Source organism: Cyanistes caeruleus, chromosome 33 (genome assembly GCF_971803275.1).
Source record: "Cyanistes caeruleus chromosome 33, bCyaCae1.hap1.1, whole genome shotgun sequence".
Lineage (NCBI taxonomy): Eukaryota > Metazoa > Chordata > Aves > Passeriformes > Paridae > Cyanistes > Cyanistes caeruleus.
In genome coordinates this window covers 1,099,249-1,123,364 of record NC_141734.1, presented here as the reverse complement: position 1 = coordinate 1,123,364, position 24,116 = coordinate 1,099,249, and the positions used below count along the sequence as shown (strand labels likewise).

At 41.9% G+C, this 24,116-nt stretch overlaps 1 protein-coding gene across 1 annotated transcript in view; it reads right to left on the bottom strand.

The window, feature by feature from the left end:
- COL11A2 (collagen type XI alpha 2 chain) overlaps positions 1-23,052 on the bottom strand; it is an 88,127-nt gene extending 65,075 nt beyond the window's left edge. Inside the window, exons 1-12 of the mRNA XM_086870674.1 lie at positions 23,023-23,052; positions 21,164-21,217; positions 21,009-21,062; positions 18,817-18,870; positions 14,556-14,600; positions 12,252-12,305; positions 8,239-8,283; positions 7,174-7,227; positions 6,113-6,157; positions 4,656-4,709; positions 4,473-4,517; positions 3,046-3,099 (exon numbers count right to left, since the gene is read on the bottom strand). Coding sequence (XP_086726800.1) covers positions 3,046-3,099; positions 4,473-4,517; positions 4,656-4,709; positions 6,113-6,157; positions 7,174-7,227; positions 8,239-8,283; positions 12,252-12,305; positions 14,556-14,600; positions 18,817-18,870; positions 21,009-21,062; positions 21,164-21,217; positions 23,023-23,052 — 588 coding nt within the window. The remainder of the gene's footprint in view (positions 1-3,045; positions 3,100-4,472; positions 4,518-4,655; positions 4,710-6,112; positions 6,158-7,173; positions 7,228-8,238; positions 8,284-12,251; positions 12,306-14,555; positions 14,601-18,816; positions 18,871-21,008; positions 21,063-21,163; positions 21,218-23,022) is intronic.
- Between the last annotated feature and the right edge of the window lie 1,064 nt (positions 23,053-24,116).

Genomic DNA, 24,116 nt, shown 5'->3' with positions numbered 1-24,116 from the left:
GGAAAAATGGGGAAAAATGGGGGAAAATGGGGAAAAAATGGGGAAAAATGAGAGAAAATTGGGGAAAAAATGGGGAAAAATGGGGAAAAAATTGGGAAAAATTGGGGGAAAATGGGGGGAAATGGGAAAAAATTGGGAAAAAATGGCGGAGAAATTGGGGAAAAAATGGGAAAAAAATTGGGGGAAAATGGGGAAAAAATGGGGAAAAATTGGAAAAAATTGGGAAAAATGGGGGAAAATGGGGAAGAATTGGGGAGAAATTGGGAAAAAATTGGGGGAAAATAGGGGAGAAATAGGGAAAATGGGGGAAAAATGGGGAAAAATGGGGAAAAATGGGGAAAAATGGGGAAAAATGGGGGAAAATGGGGAAAAATGGGGAAAAATGGGGAAAAATGGGGAAAAAATTGGGAAAAATTGGGAAAAATTTGGAAAAATGGGGAAAAATGGGGAAAAAATGGGGAAGAAATTGGGGAAAAATGAGTAAAAATTGGGGGAAAATGGGAAAAAATTGGGAAAAATGGGGAAAAATGGGGAAAAATTGGGAAAAATTGGGAAAAATGGGGAAAAATGAGGGAAAATTGGGGTAAAATGGGGAAAAATGGGGGAAGATTGGGAAAAAATGGGGAAAATTTGGAAAAAATTGGGAAAAATGGGGAAGAAATTGGGAAAAAATGGGGAAAAAATAGGAAAAATTGGAAAAAATGGGGAAAAATGGGGAAAAAATTGGGGAAAAATTGGGAAAAATGGGGGAGAAATTGGGAAAAAATGGGAGGAAATTTGGGAAAATTTTGGGAAAATCTGGAAAAATTGAGGAGAAATCTGGGGAAAATGGGGAAAATTGGGAGAAAATGGGAAAAATGAGGGAAAATGATGGAAAATGAAGGAAAATGAGGGAAAATCTGGGAAAAAAGGGGAAAATCAGCGAAAAATCGGGGAAAAATGAGGAATTTGGGGAAAATTTGGGAAAATTCATTGGAAATTTGGGGAAAATTGGGAAAAAATTGGGAAAAATGAGGGGAAATTGGGAAAAATTTGGGGAAAATTAGGAGAAAATGGGAAAAATGAGGGAAAAATCAGGAAAAATCAGGGAAAATGAGGGAAAATCTGGGAAAAATGGGGAAAATCCGGAAAAAATCTGGGAAAAAATGAGGAAATTGGGGAAAATTTGGGAAAATTCTTTGGAAATTTTGGGAAAATTTGGGAAAATTTGGGGAAATTTGGGAAAATTTGGGAAAATTGAGGGGAAATTGGGAAAAATTTGGGGAAAATTGGGAGAAAATGGGAAAAATGAGGGAAAAATGAGGGAAAAATCAGGGAAAAATGAGGGAAAATCTGGGAAAAATGGGGAAAATCGGGAAAAAATCCGGGAAAAAATGGGGAATTTGGGGAAAATTTGGGGAAATTTGGGAAAATTGAGGAGAAATCTGGGGAAAATGGGGAAAATTGGGAAAAAATTGAGAAAAATGAGGGAAAAATCTGGGAAAATGAAGGAAAATGAGGAGAAATCTGGGAAAAAAGGGGAAAATCAGGAAAAATCTGGGAAAAAATGAGGAAATTGGGGAAAATTTGGGGAAATTCTTTGGAAAATTGGGAAAAATTTGGGAAAAATTGAAGGGAAATTGGGAAAAATCAGAGGAAAACGGAGGAAAATTGGGAAAAATCTGGGAAAAATGGGGAAAATTGGGAAAAATCTGGGAAAATTTGAGGGGAAATCTGGGAAAAATGGGGAAAATCAGGGAAAATCAGGGAAAAACGGGGGGAAATTGGAGGAAATTGGGGAAAATTTGGGAAAAATTGGAGAAAATTTGGAAAAAAACAGGAAAAATGGGGAAAATCAGGGAAAATGAGGGAAAATGAGGGAAAACCTTGGAAAAATGGGGGAAATCAGGAAAAAATCAGGGAAAAAATGAGGAATTTGGGGAAAATTTGGGAAAATTCAGGGGAAATTTGGGGAAAAATTTGGGAAAATTTGGGAAAATTTGGGAAAAATTGAGGGGAAATTGGGAAAAATTTGGGGAAAATTGGGAGAAAATGGGAAAAATGAGGGAAAAATCAGGAAAAATCAGGAAAAATCAGGAAAAATCTGGAAAAATTGAGGAGAAATCTGGGAAAATGGGGAAAATTGGGAAGAAATTGAGAAAAATGAGGGAAAAATGAGGGAAAAATGAGGGAAAAATGAGGGAAAATGAGGGAAAATGAGGGAAAATCTGGGAAAAATGGGGGAAATCAGCAAAAAATCCGGGGAAAAATGAGGAAATTGGGGAAAATTTGGGAAAATTCATTGGAAATTTTGGGAAAATTTGGGAAAATCTGGGAAAATTGAGGGGAAAATTGGGAGAAAATGGGAAAATGGGGAAAAATTGGGAAAAATCTGGGAAAAATGGGGAAAATCAGCGAAAAATCAGGGAAAAAATGAGGAAATTGGGGAAAATTTGGGAAAATTCATTGGAAATTTTGGGGAAAATTTGGGGAAAATTTGGGGAAAATTGAAGGGAAATTGGGAAAAATTTGGGGAAAATTGGGAGAAAATGGGAAAAATGAGGGAAAAATCAGGGAAAATGGGGGAAAACCTGGTGAAAATGGGGAAAATTGGGGAAAATGAGGGAAAATCTGGGAAAAATGGGGAAAATCAGGAAAAAATCTGGGAAAAAATGGGGAATTTGGGGAAAATTGGGGAAAATTCAGGGGAAAATTTGGGAAAATTTGGGAAAATTTGGGGAAATTTGGGGAAATTTGGGAAAATTGAGGGGAAATTGGGAAAAATTTGGGGAAAATTGGGAGAAAATGGGAAAAATGAGGGAAAAATGAGGGAAAATGGGGGAAAACCTGGGGAAAATGGGGAAAATTGGGGAAAATGAGGGAAAATGAGGGAAAATCTGGGAAAAATGGGGGAAATCAGCAAAAAATCCGGGGAAAAATGAGGAAATTGGGGAAAATTTGGGAAAATTTGTGGAAATTTTGGGAAAATTTGGGAAAATTTGGGAAAATTTGGGAAAATTGAAGGGAAAATTTGGGAAAATTTGGGAAAATTTGGGAAAATCTCACCTTGAGGCCGCGGGGGCCGGGGTAGCCCTGGGGGCCCTGGGGACCGGCGGGACCCTGCGGAAATTCGGGATTTTGGGATGGAATCCCAAAGTTTGGGAATTTTCCTGGGGTTTGGGGGGGATTTGGGGATTTTGGGGATTTTGGGGAATTTTTTTGGGAATTTTTGGGGGGGTTTTAGGGGGATTTTTGGGGATTTTGGGGATTTTTGGGGAATTTTTTTTGGATTTTTGGGGGGGTTTTTTGAGAATTTTTTGGAATTTTGGGGAATTTTTGGGAATTTTTTTTGGATTTTGGGGGGTTTTTGGGGGAATTTTGGGGAATTTTGGGGAATTTTGGGGAATTTTAGGGGAAATTTTTGGGATTTGGGGGAATTTTTTGGGATTTGGGGGGATTTCAGGGGGATTTTTTGGGAATTTTTGGGATTTTCTGGGAATTTTTGGGGAATTTTGGGGAATTTTGGGGAATTTTGGAGAATTTTTGGGGATTTGGGGGGATTTTAGGGGAAATTTTTGGGATTTTGGGGGATTTCAGGGGGATTTTTTGGGAATTTTTGGGATTTTCTGGGAATTTTTGGGGAATTTTGGGGGATTTGGGAATTTTTGGGGAGATTTAGGGAGATTTTTTGGGAATTTGGGGGGAATTTTTTTGGAATTTTGGGGGATTTTTGGGGAATTTGGGGGGAATTTTTGGGGAATTTTGGAGGTTTTGGGGAGGATTTGGGGGTTTTGGGATGGAATTTTCAGGATTTTGGGGAATTTGGGGTGGAATTTTCAGAATTTGGGAGAAATTTGGGAATTTTGGGATGGAATTTCCAGGATTTGGGGAATTTTGGGATGGAATTTTAAGGATTTTGGGGGTTTTGGGATGGAATTTTCAGGATTTTGGGGAATTTGGGGTGGAATTTTCAGGATTTAGGAGAAATTTGGGGGTTTGGGGATGGAATTTTCAGCATTTTGGGGATTTTTGGATGGAATTTTCAGGATTTTGGGGTTTTGGGATGGAATTTTCAGAATTTGGGAGAAATTTGGGGGTTTGGGGGCGGAATTTTTGGGATTTGGAGGATTTGGGGTGGAATTTTGGGAGGATTTGGGGGGATTTGGGGATTTTGGGATGGAATTTCCAGGATTTTGGGGTTTTGGGATGGAATTTTCAGGATTTTGGGGTTTTGGGATGGAATTTTCAGGATTTTGGGGAATTTGGGGTGGAATTTTCAGAATTTGGGAGAAATTTGGGGGTTTTGGGGATGGAATTTTCAGGATTTGGGAGGATTTGGGGTGGAATTTTGGGAGGATTTGGGGGAAATTCGGGGTTTTTGGGATGGGATTTTAAGGATTTGGGGAGAATTTGGGATTTTGGGATGGAATTTTCAGGATTTGGGGAATTTGGGGTGGAATTTTGGGGGGAATTTTGGGGTTTTTTGGGGTCACCTGGCCTCCCTTGCCGCCGGGGGGTCCCTCCTTGCCCGGGTGACCCTGGAGTGGGGGAAGGGCACCCAAAAAATTGGGGTGGGGAGACCCCAAAATTTGGGGTCACCCCACCCCAGAACCCAAATTTGGGGTTTTTGGGGTGGAATTTGGGGGGATTTTGGGGTTTTTTTGGGGGGAACTCACGGGGTCTCCGTCCAATCCTGGCATTCCTGGCAGCCCCGGCTTCCCCTGGGGACCCTGAGGGGAAATTTGGGGTCACCCCCAAGCCCCAAAATTACCCCAAAGCCACCCAAAATCAGCCCAAATTACCCCAAAAACAACCCAGGACCCCCCAAAATCAACCCAAAATTACACCAGGACCTCCAAAATCCCCTCAAAATTACCCCAAAGCCACCCAAAATCAGCCCAAAATTACAGCAGGACCCCCAAAATCACCCCAGGACACCCAAAATTACCCCAAAATCAGCCCAAAATCACCTCAGGGCACCCAAATCAGCCCAAAATCACCCAAAATCACCCAAAATCACCCCAAAATCAGCCCAAAATTGCACCTGGAACCCCAAAATTACCACAAAATCAGCCAAGATCAGCCCAAAATCCACCCAAAATTCCAATTTTTCCCCCCAAAATCTCCCAAAATCCCCCCAAATTCCCAATTTTCCCCCAAATTCCCATTTTTTCCCCAAAATTCCCCCAAATTCCCAATTTTTTCCCCAAAATTCCCATTTTTTTACCCCAAATTCCCTTTTTTCCCCCAAAATTCCCAATTTTTTCCCAAAATTCCCCCCCAAATTCCCAATTTTTCCCCAAAATCCCATTTTTTCCCCAAAATCCCCCCAAATTCCCGAATTTTTCCCCCAAATTCCCATTTTTTTCCCAAAATTCCCATTATTTTTCCCCCAAATTCCCCAAAATTCCCAATTTTTTCCCAAAATTCCCCCAAATTCCCAAATTTTTCCCCAAAATCCCCCCAAATTCCCAAATTTTTCCCCCAAATTCCCAATTTTTCCCCAAAATTCCCATTTTTTCCCCCAAATTCCCTTTTTTCCCCCAAAATTCCCAATTTTTTCCCAAAATTCCCCCCCAAATTCCCAATTTTTCCCCAAATTCCCAATTTTTTCCCAAAATTCCCCCCCAAATTCCCATTTTTTCCCCCAAAATTCCCATTTTTTCCCCAAAATTCCCATTATTTTTCCCCCAAATTCCTTTTTTCCCAAAATTCCCAATTTTTTCCCCCAAATTCCCATTTTTTTCCCCAAAATTCCCCCAAATTCCCAATTTTTCCCCCCAGAATCCCCATTTTTTCCCAAAAATCCTCATTTTTGCCCCAAATCCCCCCAAAATCCCTTTTTTTTTCCCCAAATTCCCAATTTTTCCCCCAAATTCCCATTTTTTTTCCCCAAAATTCCCATTTTTTTCCCCAAAATCCCCCAAATTCCCAATTTTTTCACCCAAATTGCCAATTTTTTCCCCAAATTCCCGGTTTTTTTTCCCCAAATTCCCAATTTTTTCACCCAAATTCCCAATTTTTTCCCAAAATTCCCAATTTTTTCCCCAAATTCCCAATTTTTTCCCCAAATTCCCATTTTTTTCCCCAAATTCCCAATTTTTTCCCCAAATTCCCGTTTTTCCCCCCAAACCTTCTCTCCTCGGGCTCCGGCCGCTCCTTGGGGTCCGGGGAGTCCCTGAAAAGCCAAAATCCAACCCAAAAATGGGGAAAAACGGGAAAAATGGGAATTTTGGGGGAAAAATGGGAATTTTGGGGGGAAAAAATGGGATTTTGGGGAGAAAAATGGGAATTTTTGGTGAAAAATGGGAAATTTGGGGGTAAAAATGGGAATTTTGGGGGGAAAATGGAGATTTTAGGGGGAAAATTGGAATTTGGGGGGAAAAATGGGGATTTTGGGGAGAAAAATGGGGATTTTTAAGGAAAAATGAGGATTTGGGAAGGGAAAATGGGAATTTTTGGGGGAAAAGGTTGAATTTTTTAAGGGAAATTAAGGATTTTTGGGGAGAAAAATGGGAATTTTTGGGGAAAAAGGGGAAATTTGGGGAGAAAAATGGGAATTTTGGGGGGGAAAAATGGGAATTTTGGGGAGAAAAATGGGAATTTTGGGAAAAAAATGGGAATTTTGGTTGGAAAAATGGGAATTTTGGGGAGAAAAATGGGAATTTTAGTTGGAAAAATGGGAATTTTGGGGAGAAAAATGGGAATTTTGGGGGGAAAATTGGGAATTTTGGGTAAAAATGGGATTTTTTGGGAGGAAAAAAGAGAATTTTTTGGGGAAAATGGGAATTTTGGGGAAAAAATGGGGATTTTGGGGAGAAAAAAAGAGAATTTTTTGGGGAAAATGGGAATTTTGGTGGAAAATGGGAATTTTTGGTGGAAAATGGGAATTTTGGTTGGAAAAATGGGAATTTTGGGGAGAAAAATGGGAATTTTGGGGAGAAAAATGGGAATTTTGGGGGGAAAATGGGAATTTGGGGGGGAAAATTGGGAATTTTGGGTAAAAATGGGATTTTTTTGGGGGAAAAAAGAGAATTTTTGGGGGAAAATGGGAATTTTGGTGGGAAAAATGGGAATTTTGGGGTGAAAAATGGGAATTTTGGGGTGAAAAGTGGGAATTTTGGGGTGAAAAAAGGGAATTTTGTGGTGAAAAGTGGGAATTTTGGGGTGAAAAATGGGAATTTTGGGTCTGACCTGAGTCCCGGGGCTCCCTTGGTGTCCGGGGGGTCCCGGCTCTCCTTGGGGACCCTGGAATGTTCAAATCCCAAATTTTTCTTGGGAATTCCCAAATTTTGGGGGGGAAATTTGAGGAAAATCCTCCCCAAAATCCCCCAAACCCAACCAGGACCCCCCAAATCCACAAAAAACTCCAAAAACTTCCCCCAAAATTCCCAATTTCCCCCCAAAATTCCCATTTTCCCCCCCAAAATTCCCATTTTCCCCCCCAAAATTCCCATTTTCCCCCCAAAAATTCCCATTTTTCCACTCAAAATCCCCATTTTTCCCCCAAAATTCCCATTTTTTTACCCAAAATTCCCATTTCCCCCCAAATTCCCATTTTGCCCTAAAAAATTCCCAAATTATCCCCAAAATTCCCATTTTTCCCCCCAAAATTCCCAATTTTACCTCAAAATTCCCATATTTCCCTAAAAAATTCCCAATTTCCCCCCCAAAATCCCCATTTTCCCCCAAAAATTCCAAATTTTCCCCCCAAAATTCCCATTTTTTTCCCCAAAATTCCCATTTTTCCCCCCCAAAATTCCCAAATTTTCCCCCAAAATTCCCAATTTTCCACCCAAAATTCCTAATTTTCACCCAAATTCCCATTTTTCCCTAAAAAATTCCCAAATTATCCTTAAAATTCCCATTTTTCCCCCCAAAATCCCCCCAAAATTCCCATTTTTTCCCCAAAATTCCCATTTTTCCGCCAAAATTCCCATTTTCCCCCCAAAATTCCCATTTTTCCTCCCAAAATTCCCGATTTTCCCCCAGAAATTCCCAATTTCCTCCCCAATATCCCCATTTTCCCCCCAAAATTCCCATTTCCCTCCCCAAAATTCCCATTTTTCCCCCCAAAATTCCCATTTTTTCCCCAGAAATTCCCAATTTCCCCCCAAAATTCCCATTTTTCCCCCCAAAATTCCCATTTTTTTACCCAAAATTCCCATTTTTCCTCCCAAAATTCCCATTTTTCCCCCCAAAATTCCCATTTTTTCCCCCAAAATTCCCAAATTTTTCCTTTTCCAGCCCAATCCTCACCAGGTTCCCTTTGGGCCCCACGGCCCCGTCCGGACCTCGAACGCCCTGGGGGAAAAAACGGGAAAAACGGGAAAATTTGGGAAAATTTGGGAATTTTGGGTGAAAAAATGGGAATTTTGGGGGGAAATTGTGAATTTTGGGGGGAAAAATGGGAATTTTGGGGGAAATTGGGAATTTTGGGGGGGAAATTGGGAATTTTGGGGGAAATTGGGAATTTTGGGGGGAATTTGGGGGAAAATTTGGGAAAATTTGGGGAATTTTGGGAAAAAAAATGGGAATTTTGGGTAAAAAAATGGGAATTTTGGGGGAAAAATGGGAATTTTGGGGGAAAAATGGGAATTTTATGGGAATTTTGGGGGAAAAATGGGAATTTTAGGGGAATTTTGGGGGAAAAATGGGAGTTTTGGGGGGAAAATGGAGATTTTGGGGGGAAATTGGGAATTTTTTTGGGAAAATTGGGAATTGTGGGTGAAAATTGAGAATTTTGGGGGGAAAAAGGGGAAAATTTGGGAAAATTTGGGGAATTTTGGGTAAAAAAATGGGAATTTTGGGGGAAAATGGGAATTTTGGGGGAAATTGGGAATTTTGGGGGAAAATCGGGAATTTTGGGGGGAAATTGGGAATTTTGGGTGAATTTTTGTGGGAATTTTTGGTTTTTTGGGGCGGGACTTTCGGGATTTTTGGGATTTCGGGTGGATTTTGGGGCACTTTGGGGTTTTTGGGGTGGGATTTTTGAGATTTTTGAGGTTTTTGGGTGAATTTTGGGGGGATTTTGGGTGAATTTTGGGGGAATTTGGGGGATTTTGGGATGGAATTTTCGGGATTTTGAGGGTTTTGGGTGGATTTTGGGGATTTTGGCGGATTTTGGGGTGGGATTTTCGGGATTTTGGGAGGATTTTGGGGATTTTGGAGGAGTTTGGGGCAGAGTTTTTGGGGTTTTGAGGATTTGGGGGTTTTGGGGTGGATTTTGGGTGGATTTTAGGGGATTTTGGGGGAATTTGGGGAGAATTTTTGGTTTTTTGGGGTGGGATTTTTGGGATTTCGGGTGGATTTTGGGGCACCTTGGGGTTTTTGGGATGGAATTTTCGGGATTTTGAGGCTTTTGGGTGGATTTTGGGGAGATTTTGGGGGAATTTGGGGTTTTTGGGGTGGGATTTTTGAGATTTTGAGGTTTTTGGGTGAATTTTGGGGGGATTTTGGGTGAATTTTGGGGGAATTTGGGGTTTTTGGGATGGGATTTTTGAGATTTTGAGGTTTTTGGGGGGATTTTGGGGGGATTTTGGGGGATTTTGGGGTGGAATTTTCAGGATTTTGAGGGTTTGGGGTGGATTTTTGGGGAATTTTTGGGGATTTTGGGGGGATTTTGGGGTTTTTGGGGTGGAATTTTTTGGATTTGGAGGTTTTGGGGTGGATTTTGGGTGAATTTTGGGGAGATTTTGGGGGGATTTTGGGGGGATTTTGGGGGATTTTGGGGTGGGATTTTTGAGATTTTGAGGGTTTTGGGTGGATTTTGGGGGGATTTGGGGGTTTTTGGGGTGGAATTTTCGGGATTTTGAGGGTTTTGGGTGGATTTTGGGGAGATTTTGGGGGAATTTTGGGTTTTTTGGGATGGAATTTTCGGGATTTTGAGGGTTTTGGGTGGATTTTGGGGGAATTTGGGGGATTTTGGGGTGGGATTTTGGGGATTTTGGGGTGGAATTTTCGGGATTTTGAGGGTTTTGGGTGGATTTTGGGTGAATTTTGGGGGATTTTGGGGGGATTTTGGGGTTTTTGGGGTGGAATTTTCGGGATTTTGAGGGTTTTGGGTGGATTTTGGGGAGATTTTGGGGGAATTTGGGGGATTTTGGGATGGAATTTTCAGGATTTTGAGGGTTTTGGGTGGATTTTGGGTGGATTTTGGGTGAATTTTGGGGGATTTTGGGTTTTTTGGGATGGAATTTTCGGGATTTTGAGGGTTTTGGGTGGATTTTGGGGATTTTGGCGGATTTTGGGGTGGGATTTTCGGGATTTTGGGAGGATTTTGGGGGATTTTGGAGGAGTTTGGGGCAGGGTTGTTGGGATTTTGAGGATTTGGGGGTTTTGGGGTGGATTTTGGGTGGATTTTAGGGGATTTTGGGGGAATTTGGGGGGAATTTTTGGTATTTTGGGGCAGGATTTTCGGGATTTTTGGGATTTTGGGTGGATTTTGGGGCACTTTGGGGTTTTTGGGGTGGGATTTTTGAGATTTTGAGGTTTTTGGGTGAATTTTGGGGGGATTTTGGGGGGATTTTGGGGTTTTTGGGATGGAATTTTCGGGATTTTGAGGTTTTTGGGTGGATTTTGGGGGGATTTTGGGGGATTTTGGGGGAATTTGGGGGATTTTGGGGTGGAATTTTCAGGATTTTGAGGGTTTTGGGTGGATTTTGGGTGAATTTTGGGTGATTTTGGGGGAATTTGGGGTTTTTGGGATGGAATTTTCGGGATTTTGAGGGTTTTGGGGGATTTTGGAGGAGTTTGGGGCAGGGTTTTTGGGGTTTTGAGGATTTGGGGGTTTTGGGGTGGATTTTGGGTGGATTTTAGGGGATTTTGGGGGATTTTGGGGGAATTTTTTGTATTTTGGGGCGGGATTTTCGGGATTTTTGGGATTTTGGGTGGATTTTGGGGCACTTTGGGGTTTTTGGGGTGGGATTTTTGAGATTTTTGAGGTTTTTGGGTGAATTTTGGGGGGATTTTGGGTGAATTTTGGGGGAATTTGGGGTTTTTGGGGTGGGATTTTTGAGATTTTGAGGTTTTTGGGTGGATTTTGGGTGAATTTTGGGGGATTTTGGGGGGATTTTGGGTTTTTTGGGATGGAATTTTCGGGATTTTGAGGGTTTTGGGTGGATTTTGGGTGAATTTTGGGGGATTTTGGGGTGGGATTTTTGGGATTTTGGGAGGATTTTGGGGGATTTTGGAGGAGTTTGGGGCAGGGTTTTTGGGATTTTGAGGATTTGGGGGTTTTGGGGTGGATTTTGGGTGGATTTTAGGGGATTTTGGGGGAATTTGGGGAGAATTTTTGGTTTTTTGGGGCGGGATTTTCGGGATTTTTGGGATTTTGGGTGGATTTTGGGGCACTTTGGGGTTTTTGGGATGGAATTTTCGGGATATTGAGGTTTTTGGGTGGATTTTGGGTGAATTTTGGGGGATTTTGGGGGGATTTTGGGGGATTTTGGGGTGGAATTTTCGGGATTTTGAGGGTTTTGGGTGGATTTTGGGGAGATTTTGGGGGAATTTGGGGTGGGATTTTCGGGATTTTGGGAGGATTTTGGGGGATTTTGGAGGAGTTTGGGGCAGGGTTTTTGGGATTTTGAGGATTTGGGGGTTTTGGGGTGGATTTTGGGTGAATTTTGGGGGATTTTGGGGGGATTTTGGGGTTTTTGGGGTGGGATTTTTGAGATTTTTGAGGTTTTTGGGTGAATTTTGGGGAGATTTTGGGTGAATTTTGGGGGAATTTGGGGTTTTTGGGGTGGGATTTTTGAGATTTTGAGGTTTTTGGGTGGATTTTGGGTGAATTTTGGGGGATTTTGGGGGGATTTTGGGTTTTTTGGGATGGAATTTTCGGGATTTTGAGGGTTTTGGGTGGATTTGGGGGGAATTTTGGGGATTTTGGGGTGGGATTTTCGGGATTTTGGGAGGATTTTGGGGGATTTTGGAGGAGTTTGGGGCAGGGTTTTTGGTGTTTTGAGGATTTGGGGGTTTTGGGGTGGATTTTGGGTGGATTTTAGGGGATTTTGGGTGAATTTTGGGGGGAATTTTTGGTTTTTTGGGGCGGGATTTTCGGGATTTTTGGGATTTCGGGTGGATTTTGGGGCACTTTGGGGTTTTTGGGGTGGGATTTTTGAGATTTTGAGGTTTTTGGGTGGATTTTGGGGGGATTTTGGGTGAATTTTGGGGGATTTTGGGTTTTTTGGGATGGAATTTTTTGAATTTGGAGGTTTTTGGGTGGATTTTGGGTGAATTTTGGGAGATTTTGGGTGAATTTTGGGGTGACTCACCGGGGGTCCCGGGATTCCGGGGGGGCCTTTGGGGCCCAGGAGACCTCGGGGACCCTGAGGGGGGGGGGGAGGGGAAAATTGGGGGGGTCAGACCCCAAAATTTGGGGTGAAACCCCCCAAAAAAGGGTCCAGAACAACCCAAAAATTACTCTGGGACCCCAAAAATGGGGAAAAAACCCCAAAAATGGGGGAAAAAACCCCAAAATTTGGGTCAGGACCCCCAAAAATTGATTTGAGACCCCAAAAATTGAGGACAAGACCCCAAAAATGGGGGAAAAGAACCCAAAAATGGGTCTGGGACCCCCAAAATTGGTCCCAAATCCCCCCAAAAATGGGGAAAGAAGCCCAAAAACGAGGGAAAATACCCCAAAAATTGGGATGAGACCCCAAAAAAGGGTCCAAAACCTCCCCAAAATGGGGAAAAGACACCAAGAATGGAGAAAAGACCCCAAAAAATTACTCAGGGACCTCAAAAATGGGGAAAAGACCCCAAAAATTGGTCCCAAATCCCTCCAAAAATTGGGAAAAAAACCCCAAAAATGGGGAAAGAACCCCAAAATTGAGGAAAAGACCCCAAAAAAGGGGAAAAGACCCCAAAAATGGGCCCAGAACCCCCAGAATTGGTCCCAAATCCCCCCAAAATTGATATGAGACCCCAAAAATGACTCCAGGAATCCCAAAAATGGGGAAAAGACCCCAAAAAAGGGTCCAAAACATCCCAAAAATGGGAGCTGGACCCCAAAAAATGGGGATTAGACCCCAAAAATGGGGAAAAAAACCCCAAAATTGGTCCCAAATCCCCCCAGAAAAGGGGAAAAGACCCCAAAAAATGGGGAAGAAAACCCCAAAAATGGGGTAAAGATCCCAAAAATTGGAATCAGGACCCCAAAAATGGAGGGAGAGACCCCAAAAATGGGAGCTGGACCCCAAAAAATGGGGGACAAGACCCCAGAAATGGAGGGAAATACCCCAAAAATTGGTCCCAAATCCCACCCAAATTTGGGAAAAGACCCCAAAAATGGGGAAAAAACCCCAAAAACGGGAAAAGTCCCCAAAAATGGGGTCATTACCCCAAAAATGGAGGAAAAGACCCCAAAATTGGGGAAAAAGACCCCAAAAATGGGCCTGGGACCCCCAGATTTGGCCCCAAATCCCCCCAAAAATGGAGGAAAATACCCCAAAAATTGGGAAAATACCCCAAAAATGGGGGCTGGACCCCAAAAATGGGGAAAAGACCCCAAAAATGTGGAAAGAACCCCAAAAATGAGGACTGGACCCCAAAAAAGGGGAAAAGACCCCAAAAATGGAGGAAAAGACCCCAAAATTGGGGCCAAGACCTCCAAAATTGGTCCCAAATCCCCCCCAAAATTGGGAAAATACCCCAAAAATGGGGGCTGGACCCGAAAAAATGGAAATAAGACCCCAAAAGTGGGGAAAAGACCCCAAAAATTGGGAAAAAACCACAAAAATGGGGTCAAGACCCCAAAAAATGGGGATGAGACCCCAAAAATGGAGGAAAAGACCCCAAAATTGGGGCCAAGACCCCCCAAAATTGGGAAAAAACCCCCAAAAATGGGGAAAGAACCCCAAAAATGGGGGAAAATATCCCAAAAATGGGGATGAGACCCCCAAAATTGGGGAAAAGTCCCCAAAAAATTATTCAGGGACCTCAAAAATGGGGGAAAATACCCCAAAAATGGGGGAAAAAGCCCCAAAAATGGGACAAGACCCCCAAAATTGGTCCCAAATCCCCCCAAAATTGGGAAAAGACCCCAAAAATGGGAGAAAAGACCCAAAAAATGGGGGAAAGACCCCAAAAATGGAGGAAAAGACCCCAAAAATGGGCCTGGGACCCCCAGATTTGGTCCCAAATCCCCCCCAAAATTTGGGAAAAGACCCCAAAAATGGGGAAAAAACCCCAAAAATGGGGGGAAAGACCCCAAAAATGGGCCCAGGACCCCCAAAAATGGGGAAAAGACCCCAAAAATGGGCCTGGGACCCCAAATTTGGTCCCAAATCCCCCCCAAAATTTGGGAAAAGACCCCAAAAATGGGGAAAAAACCCCAAAAATGGAGGGAAAGACCCCAAAAATGGGCCCAGGACCCCCAAAAATGGGGAGAAGACCCCAAAAAAGGGTCCAAAAAATCCCCAAAATTACTCAGGGACCCCAAAAATGGGGGAATTGACCCCAAAATTGGTCCCAAATCCCCCCCAAAAAAGGTCCCAGAGCTTGAAAATTTTGGGATCCCCCCAAATTTTGGGAATCTCCCCCAAATTTTGGGGACCCCTCCCCCCCCAAATTACCGCCTCCCCCGGCAGCCCGCGGGGTCCAACGTCGCCGTCGTCGCCCTGGGAGGGAAATTTGGGGAATTTTGGGGATTTTTGGGGATTTTGGGGGGATTTTTTGGGATTTTTTGGGATTTTTTTGGGGATTTTTTGGGAATTTTGGGGATTTTTTTGGGGGGATTTTTTGGGGTTTTTTGGGAATCTTTTGGATTTTTTTTTGATTTTTGGGGATTTTTTGGGATTTTTTGGGGATTTTTTTGGGATTTGTTGGGATTTTTTTTGATTTTTGGGGATTTTTTTGGGATTTTTTGGGGGATTTTTGGGGATTTTTTTTAGATTTTTTTGGATTTTTTGGGGGATTTTTGGGGGATTTTTTTGGGATTTTTTGGGGATTTTTTGGGATTTTTTGGGGGGTTTTTCCGGATTTTTGGATGATTTTTTAGGATTTTTTGGGGATTTTTGGGGGTATTTTTTGGGGATTTTTTGGGAATTTTTGGGGGTTTTTTGGGGGGTTTTTTTGGGATTTTTTGAGGATTTTTTGGGGATTTTTGGGGATTCTTTGAGGATTTTTGGGGATTTTTTGGGGATTTTTTGGGGATTTTTTGGGATTTTTTTGGGGATTTTTTGGGGATTTTTTGGGAATTTTTGAGGTTTTTTTGGGGATTTTTTGAGGATTTTTTGGGATTTTTTTGGGGATTTTTTTGGGGATTTTTTGGGGATTTTTTGGGATTTTTTTGGGGATTTTTTTGGGGATTTTTTGGGGATTTTTTGGGATTTTTTGGGGATTTTTAGGGGATTTTTTGGGGATTTTTTGGGGATTTTTTGGGATTTTTTGGGGATTTGGGGGATTTTTGGGGGATTTTTTGGGATTTTTTGGGGGATTTTTTTGGGATTTTGGGGATTTTGGGGGGTTTTTGGGGGATTTTGGGGGGATTTTGGGGATTTTTTGGGGATTTTTGGGGATTCTTTGAGGATTTCGGGGGATTTTTTTGGGATTTTTTTTGATTTTTTGGGATTTTTTGGGGATTTTTTGGGATTTTTTGGGGATTTTTTGGGGATTTTTTGGGGATTTTTTTTTTATTTTTTGGGGATTTTTTTTGGATTTTTGGATTTTTTTGGGGTCTTTTGGGGATTTCTTGGGATTTTTTTGGGATTTTTGGGGGAATTTTGGGGAATTTTTGGGGGATTTTTGGGGGATTTTTTTTGATTTTTTGGAATTTTTTGGGATTTTTTGGGGGGATTTTTTTTGATTTTTTGGGGATTTTTTGGGGGATTTTTTTGGGGATTTTTTTGGGGATTTTTTGGGATTTTTTGGGATTTTGGGGGGATTTTTTGGGGATTTTTTGGGAATTTTTTGGGGATTTTTTGGGATTTGGGGCCATGGCCCAGAACCCGGCCAGCGGCGTCATCCACCTGGGCCACGCCAACGGTGAGACGGCCCAGAATTCCCAAAAAATTCCCAAAAAATTCCCAAAAAATTCCCAAAAAATTCCTGAGGGTTTGGGGGATTTTTGGAAAATTTTTGGGGATTTTTGGGGATTTTTGGGGGATTTTTTTTTTATTTTTTTGGGATTTTTTTTTGATTTTTGGATTTTTTTGGGGATTTTTTTGGGATTTCTTGGGATTTTTTTGGGATTTTTTTGGGATTTTTGGAATTTTTTGGGGATTTTTTGGGGGATTTTTTTAGGGATTTTTGGGGGAATTTTGGGGAATTTTTGGGGGATTTTTGGGGGATCTTTTTGATTTTTTGGAATTTTTTGGGATTTTTTTGGGGGATTTTTTTTGATTTTTTGGGGATTTTTTTGGGGATTTTTTGGGGGATTTTTTGGGGATTTTTTGGGAATTTTGGGGGATTTTTGGGGGGATTTTTGGGGATTTTTTGGGATTTTTTGGGGATTTTTTGGGGGATTTTTTGGGGGATTTTTTGCGGGGATTTTTTTTTTATTTTTTGGGGATTTTTTGGGGATTTTTCAGGATTTTTTCGGGATTTTTGGGGGGGATTTTTGGGGGATTTTTTTGGATTTTTTGGGGATTTTTTGGGATTTTGGGGATTTTTTGGGGATTTTTTTTGGATTTTTTTTGGATTTTGGGGGGATTTTTGGGATTTTTTGGGTTTTTTTGTGGATTTTTTGTGGGATTTTTGGGGATTTTTTGGGGGATTTTTGGGAGATTTTTGGGGGATTTTTGGGGATTTTTTTGGATTTTTTTGGCTTTTTGGGGATTTTTTGGGGGGGATTTTTTGGGATTTTTTGGGGGATTTTTTGGGATTTTTTTTTAGATTTTTGGGAGGATTTTTGGGGGGATTTTTTGGGGATTTTTGGAAATTTTTGGGGGGATTTTTGGGGGATTTTTTTGGGATATTTTGGGGGATTTTTTTTATTTTTGGGGGATTTTTTATGATTTTTGGGGATTTTTTCGGGATTTTTTGGGGATTTTTTGGGGGATTTTTTGGGATTTTTTGGGGATTTTTTGGAATTTTTTTTGATTTTTTGGGGATTTTTTGGGGATTTTTTTGGGATTTTTGGGGGATTTTGGGGGGATTTTTGGGGATTTTTGGGGATTTTTGGGGGGATTTTCTGGGGATTTTTTGAGGATTTTTTTTTATTTTTTGGGGGATTTTTTGGGGGTTTTTTTGGATTTTTTGGGGGATTTTTTGGGGGATTTTTTGGATTTTTTGGGGGATTTTTGGGGGGAATTTCTGGGGATTTTTTGGGGATTTTTTTTTGATTTTTCGGGATTTTTTTGGGATTTTTTGGGGGGATTTTTTGGGGATTTTTTTTGGGATTTTTTGAGGATTTTTTGGGAGATTTTTTGGGGATTTTTGGTGATTTTTTTGGGATTTTTTTGGATTTTTGGGTTTTTTTTTTATTTTTATTTTTGGGGATTTTTTTGGGGATTTTTTGGATTTTTGGGGGGATTTTTTTGGATTTTATGGATTTTTTGTGTGATTTTTTGGATTTTTTTTGGGATTTTTTTGGGGGCGTTTTTGGGGGATTTTTGGGGGATTTTTGGGGGGTTTTGGGTGTGAAATCCCCCCCTGGAACCCCCAAAATTCCCCAAAATTCACCCGGGATTCCCAAAATCGACCCAAAAAACCCCAAAATCTCCCAAATTTCCCCCAAATCCCACCCAAGACCCCCCAAATTCCCCAATTTTTTCCCAGGATCCTCCAAATTCCTCCCAAATTCTCCCAAATTCCTCCCAAAATCTCCCCCAAATCCCCCCCAATTCCCTCAAATCCCCCCTAAATCCCCCCAAAACCCCAAATTTTTCCCCAAATTCCCCCCAAAATCCTCCCCAGGAGCCCCAAATTCCCCCAAAATCCCAAATTTTCCCCCAAATCCCCCCCAGGACCCCCCAAAATTCCAAAATTTCCCCCAAATTCCCCCAAATTCTCCCAAAAATTCCCCCAAATTCCCAAATTTTCCCCACAAAATCCCCCAAATTTGCCCCAAATTCCTCCCAAATCCCCCCCAAGACCCCCAAAATCCCATTTTTTCCCCAAAATCCCCCCCTAGGAACCCCCAAATTCCCAAATTTTCCCCAAATTCCCAATTTTTCCCCAAAATTCCCCCCAAAATTCCCAAAATCCCCAAAATCCCAATTTTTTCCCCTAAAAATTCCCCCCAGGACCCCCCAAATTCCCAAATTTTCCCCCAAAATCCCGAATTTACCCCCAAATTCCTCCCAGGACCCCCAAAAATCCCAATTTTTTCCCCAAAATCCCCCAAAAATTCCCAAAAAATCCCAAATTTTCCCCAAAATTTCCCCAAAATTCCCAATTTGTCCCCAATTTTTCCAAAATCCCCCAAATTTTCCCCAAATATTCCCCAAAAATTCCCCCTAGGACCCCCCAAATTCCCAATTTTCCCTCCAAAATTCCCACATTTCCCCCCAAAATTCCCAATTTTCCCCCAAAATTCCCAAATTTTCCCCCAAAATTCCCCCAAATTTTTTCCCAAAATCCCCAAATTCCCCCCAAAATTCCCAAATTTCCCCCCAAAATTCCCAAATTTCCCCCCAAAATTCCCAAATTTCCCCCAAAATTCCCCCCAAATTCCCGATTTTCCCCCAAAATTCCCAAATTTCCCCCCAAAATTCCCAATTTTCCCCCAAAATTCCCCCAAAATTCCCAATTTTCCCCCCAAAATTCCCAATTTTCCCCCCAATTTCCCAATTTTCCCCCCAAAATTCCCATTTTTTTACCCAAAATTCCCAATTTTTCCCCCAAAATTCCCGATTTTCCCCAAAATTCCCGATTTCCCCATTCCCATCTCACCCTCGCTCCGTCCTCGCCGGGGGGTCCCGGGGTCCCCTGAGAGCCGGGCTCACCCTGGGGGGAAATTTGGGGAAAATTTGGGGGATTTTGGGAAAATTGGGGAAAAATTGGGAATTTTGGGGGAATTTTGGGGAAATTTGGGGAAAAATTGGGATTTTGGGGGGTTTTTTGGGAAATTTGAGGGGAATTTGGGGGATTTGGGGGGATTTGGGGGATTTGGGGAAAATTGGGGGAAAATTGGGAATTTTGGGGAAATTTGGGGGAAATTTGGGGGAATTTTGGGGAAAAATTGGGATTTTGGCGGGGTTTGGGGGGATTTTTTGGGAAATTTGGAGGGAATTTGGGGAAAATTGGGGGGAATTCGGGAAAATTGGGGAAAATTTGGGATTTTGAAGAGTTTGGGGGAATTTTGGGGGAATTTTGGGGAATTTTGGGGGAAATCTGGGGGAAATTTGGGGGATTTTGGGAAAATTGGGGAAAAATTGGGAATTTGGGGAAATTTGGGGGAAATTTGGGGGAATTTTGGGGAAAATTTGGGGAAAATTTGGGGAAAATTTGGGGAAAATTTGGGGGATTTTGGGAAAATTGGGGAAAAATTGGGAATTTTGGGGAAAATTTGGGGGAAATTTGGGGAAAAATTGGGATTTTGGGAGGGTTTTGGGGGATTTTTTGGGAAATTTGGGGAAAATTTGGGGGATTTGGGGGGAAATCTGGGGGAAATTTGGGGGAATTTTGGGAATTTTGGGGAATTTGGGGGAGATTTGGGGAAAACTTTGGGATTTTGGGAGGATTTGGGGGAATTTTTGGGAAAATTGGGGGGAATTTGGGAAAAATTGGGGAAAATTTGGGAATTTGGGGGGATTTTGGGGGGAAATTTGGGGAAAATTTGGGGGAAATTTTGGGATTTTTGGAGGATTTGGGGGAATTTTTGGGGAAATTTGGGGGAATTTGGGGGAATTTTGGGGGAATTTTGGGGGAAATTTGGAGAAAATTTAGGGAAAATTTTGGGATTTGGGGAATTTTTGGGGAGAATTTGCAGGGATTTGGGGAAAAAATGGGATTTTGGGGGAATTTTGGGAAAATTTGGGGGGATTTGGGGCAAATTTTGGGATTTGGGGGAATTTTAAGGGAGAATTTGGGGGGTTCTGGGGGGATTTTGGGGAAAATTTGGGGGAATTTGGGGAGATTTGGGAGGAATTTGGGAGAATTTTGGGGGGATTTGGGAGGATTTGGGGCGATTTTGTCGAGATTTTGGGGAAAAATTGGGATTTTGGGGGAATTTTGTGGAAATCTGGGGAAAATTTGGGGGGATTTGGGGAAATTTGGGGCGATATGAGGAAAGATTTGGGAAAAATTGGGAAATTTGGGGGAGATTTTGGGGAAAAATTGGGATTTTGGGAGGATTTGGGGAAAATTTCCGGGATTTTTGGGGAGAATTTGGGGATTTTTGGGAAGAATTTGGGGGATTTTAGGACGGATTTTTTGGGGGAAAATTTGGGGATTTTTAGGAGGGGTTTTGGGGAATTTTTGGGGTGAATTTGGGGATATTTAGGGGGGAATTTGAGGATAATTTGGGGATTTTTGGGAGGGAATTTTGGAAGGGAATTTGAGGATTTTGGGGGAGAATTTGAGGATTTTTGGGGTGAATTTTGGGGATTTTTGGGAGGGAATTTGAGGGAATTTGGGAGGGGTTTTGGGGGATTTTTGGGGTGAATTTGAGGGAATTTAGGAGGGATTTGGGGGGATTTTTGGGGAGAATTTGGGAGATTTTTGGGCAGAATTTGGGGATATTTAGGAGGAATTTTGGGGATAATTTGGGGATTTTTGGGGGATTTTTTGGGGTGAATTTGGGGGATTTTTGGGGTGAATTTGGGGGATTTTGGGAGGGATTTTTGGGGTGAATTTGGGAGATTTTTGGGGTGAGTTTGGGAGATTTTGGGAGGGATTTTTGGGGTGAATTTGGGGGATTTTTGGGGTGAATTTGGGGGATTTTTGGGGTGAATTTGGGGGATTTTGGGAGAGAATTTTGGGGTGAATTTGGGGGATTTTGGGAGGGAATTTTGGGGTGAATTTGGGGGATTTTTGGGGTGAATTTGGGGGATTTTGGGAGGGAATTTTGGGGTGAATTTGGGAGATTTTTGGGGTGAATTTGGGGGATTTTTGGGGTGAATTTGGGGGATTTTGGGACTCACCCTGTACCCTTTATCCCCGGGCAGCCCCGGGAGGCCGTCGAATCCTCGCTCACCCTGAAATTTTTTTGGGGTCAGGAAAGTCCCAAAAAATCCCCCAAAAAATTTTGGGGAACCCCCTGGGAAATTTGGGGAAATTTCCCCAAAATTTTTTTTACCTTGAGCCCGGGGTCTCCCGGGAGCCCCCGAGCGCCGTCGGGTCCTGGGCGACCCTGGAGGGGAAAAAAATGGGAGATTTTACCCCAAAATATCCCAAATTCGGCCCAAAAATATCCCAAAATTTCCCAAAAATTCCCTTCAAAAATTCCTCCTAAAAATCCCCAAAATTCCCTCCAAAATATCCCAAATTCAGCCCAAAAATATCCCAAAATTTCCCAAAAATTCCCTCAAAATTCCTCCTAAAAATCCCCAAAATTCCCTCCAAAATATCCCAAATTCAGCCCAAAAATATCCCAAAATTTTCCCAAAAATTCCCTTCAAAATTCCTCCTAAAAATCCCCAAATTCTCCCAAAAATTCCCCTCAAATTCACCCAAATTCAGCCCAAAAAACCCCAAAATTCCCTCCAAAATCTCCCAAATTCAGTCCAAAAAAATCCCAATATTTTCCCCAAAATTCCCTCCAAAATATCCCAAATTCAGCTCAAAAAATTCCCAAATTTTCCCAAAATTCCCTCAAAAATTCCTCCTAAAAATCCCCAAAAACCTCCCAAAAATTCCTTTCAAAATCTCCCAAATTCAGCCCAAAAAATTCCCAAATTTTCCCAAAAATTCCCTCAAAATTCCTCCAAAAAATCCCCAAAATCTCCCAAAAATTTCCCAAAAAATCTCCCAAATTCAGCCCAAAAATATCCCAAAATTTTCCCAAAAATTCCCTCCAAAATCTCCCAAATTCAGCCCAAAAATATCCCAAAATTTCCCAAAAATTCCCTCAAAAATTCCTCCTAAAAATCCCCAAAATTCCCTCCAAAATATCCCAAATTCGGCCCAAAAAATTCCCAAAATTTTCCCAAAAATTCCCCTCAAAATCTCCCAAATTCAGCCCAAAAAATTCCCAAATTTTCCCAAAATTCCCTCAAAAATTCCTCCTAAAAATCCCCAAAATTCCCTCCAAAATCTCCCAAATTCAGCCCAAAAAATATCCCAAAATTTTCCCAAAAATTCCCTCCAAAATATCCCAAATTCGGCCCAAGAATATCCCAAAATTTTCTCCAAAGTATCCCAAATTCAGCCCAAAAAATTCCCAAATTTCCCCCAAAATTCCCGAATTTTCCCAAAAATTCCCGAATTTCTCCTTGAGCCCCTCCCCAAATCCCCAAAAATCCCCAAAAAATCCCAAAAAATCCCCAAAATTCCCCCCAAAATTCCCCCAAATTCACAAATTTACCCCCAAATCCCCCCAAAATTCCCAAATTTCCCCCAAAATTCCCGAATTTCCCCCAAAATTCCCGAATTTCCCCTTGAGCCCCTCCCAAAATCCCCCAAAACCCCCAAAAAATCCCAAAAAGTCCCCAAAAATCCCCAAAATTCCCCCCAAAAATCCCCAAAAATTCCCCAAAAATTCCAATTTTACCCCAAAATCCCCCCAAAATTCCCAAATTTCCCCCCAAAATTCCCGAATTTCCCCAAAAATTCCCGAATTTCTCCTTGAGCCCCTCCCCAAATCCCCAAAAATCCCCAAAAAATCAAAAAAAATCCCAAAAAATCCCCAAAACTCCCCCCAAAAATCCCCAAAAATTCCCCAAAAATTCCAATTTTTTCCCCAAAATTCCCCCAAAATTCCCAAATTTCACCCAAAATTCCCGAATTTCCCCAAAAATTCCCAATTTTCTCCTCGAGCCCCTCCCAAAATCCCCCAAAATCTCCCAAAAATCCCAAAAAATCCCCAAAAATCCCCAAAATTCCCCCCAAAAATCCCCAAAAATTCCCCCAAAATCCCAATTTTTCCCCAAAATTCCCCCAATATTCCCAAATTTCGCCCAAAATTCCCAAAATTCCCGAATTTCCGGCGTTCCTCACCCTCTCTCCGGGTTTTCCAGGAGGTCCCATCAGACCTCGGGGTCCCCTGGGGCCCTGGGGGGAAATTTTGGGGAATTTTGGGGGAATTTGGGGAATTTTTGGGGGAATTTTGGGGAATTTTGGGGATTTTGGGGGAATTTTGTGAAATTTTGGGGGAATTTGGGGGGAATTTTGGGAATTTTGAGGAACTTTGGGGGAATTTGGGGAAATTTGGGGGATTTGGGGAATTTGGGGATTTTAGGGGAATTTTGGGGGAAGTTTGGGGGAATTTTGGGGAATTTGTGGAATTTTGGGGGAATTTTGGGGGAATTTGGGGAATTTTGGGTGAATTTTGAAGGATTTGGGGGAATTTTGGGGAACTTTGGGGGAATTTTGGGGATTTTAGGGGGAATTTTGGGGGAATTTTGGGTGAATTTGGGGAATTTTGGGGAATTTTGGGGGAATTTTGGGGGAATTTTGGGAATTTTGGGTGAATTTTCAAGGATTTGGGGGAATTTTGTGAAATTTTGTGGAAGTTTGGGTGAAGTTGGGGAATTCTGGGGGAATTTTGGGGGAATTTTGGGAGAATTTTGGGGAAAATTGGGGAATTTTGGGGAATTTTGAAGGATTTGGGGAAATTTTGGGGGACTTTGGGGGAATTTTGGGGATTTTAGGGGGAGTTTTGGGGAATTTTGGGGGAAGTTTGGGTGAATTTGGGGAATTTTGGGGGAATTTTGGGTGAATTTGGGGAATTTTGTGGAATTTTGTGGAATTTGGGGGAATTTGGGGGGAATTTCGGGGAGATTTTCTGGGATTTTGGGGAATTTGGAGAATATTGGGGAATTTTGGGAATTTTGGGAATTTTGGGGAATTTGGGGGAATTTTGGGGGAAGTTTGGGTGAATTTGGGGAATTTTGTGGGAATTTTGTGGGAATTTTGGGGGAAATTTGGGGAATTTTGGGTGAATTTTGAAGGATTTGGGGGAAATTTGGGGAATTTTGGGAAATTCAGGGGAATTTGGGGGAATTTTGGAGAATTTTGGGGGAATTTTGTGGAATTTGGGGGAATTTTGGGGGAATTTTGGTGGAATTTGGGGGAATTTTGGTGCAATTTTG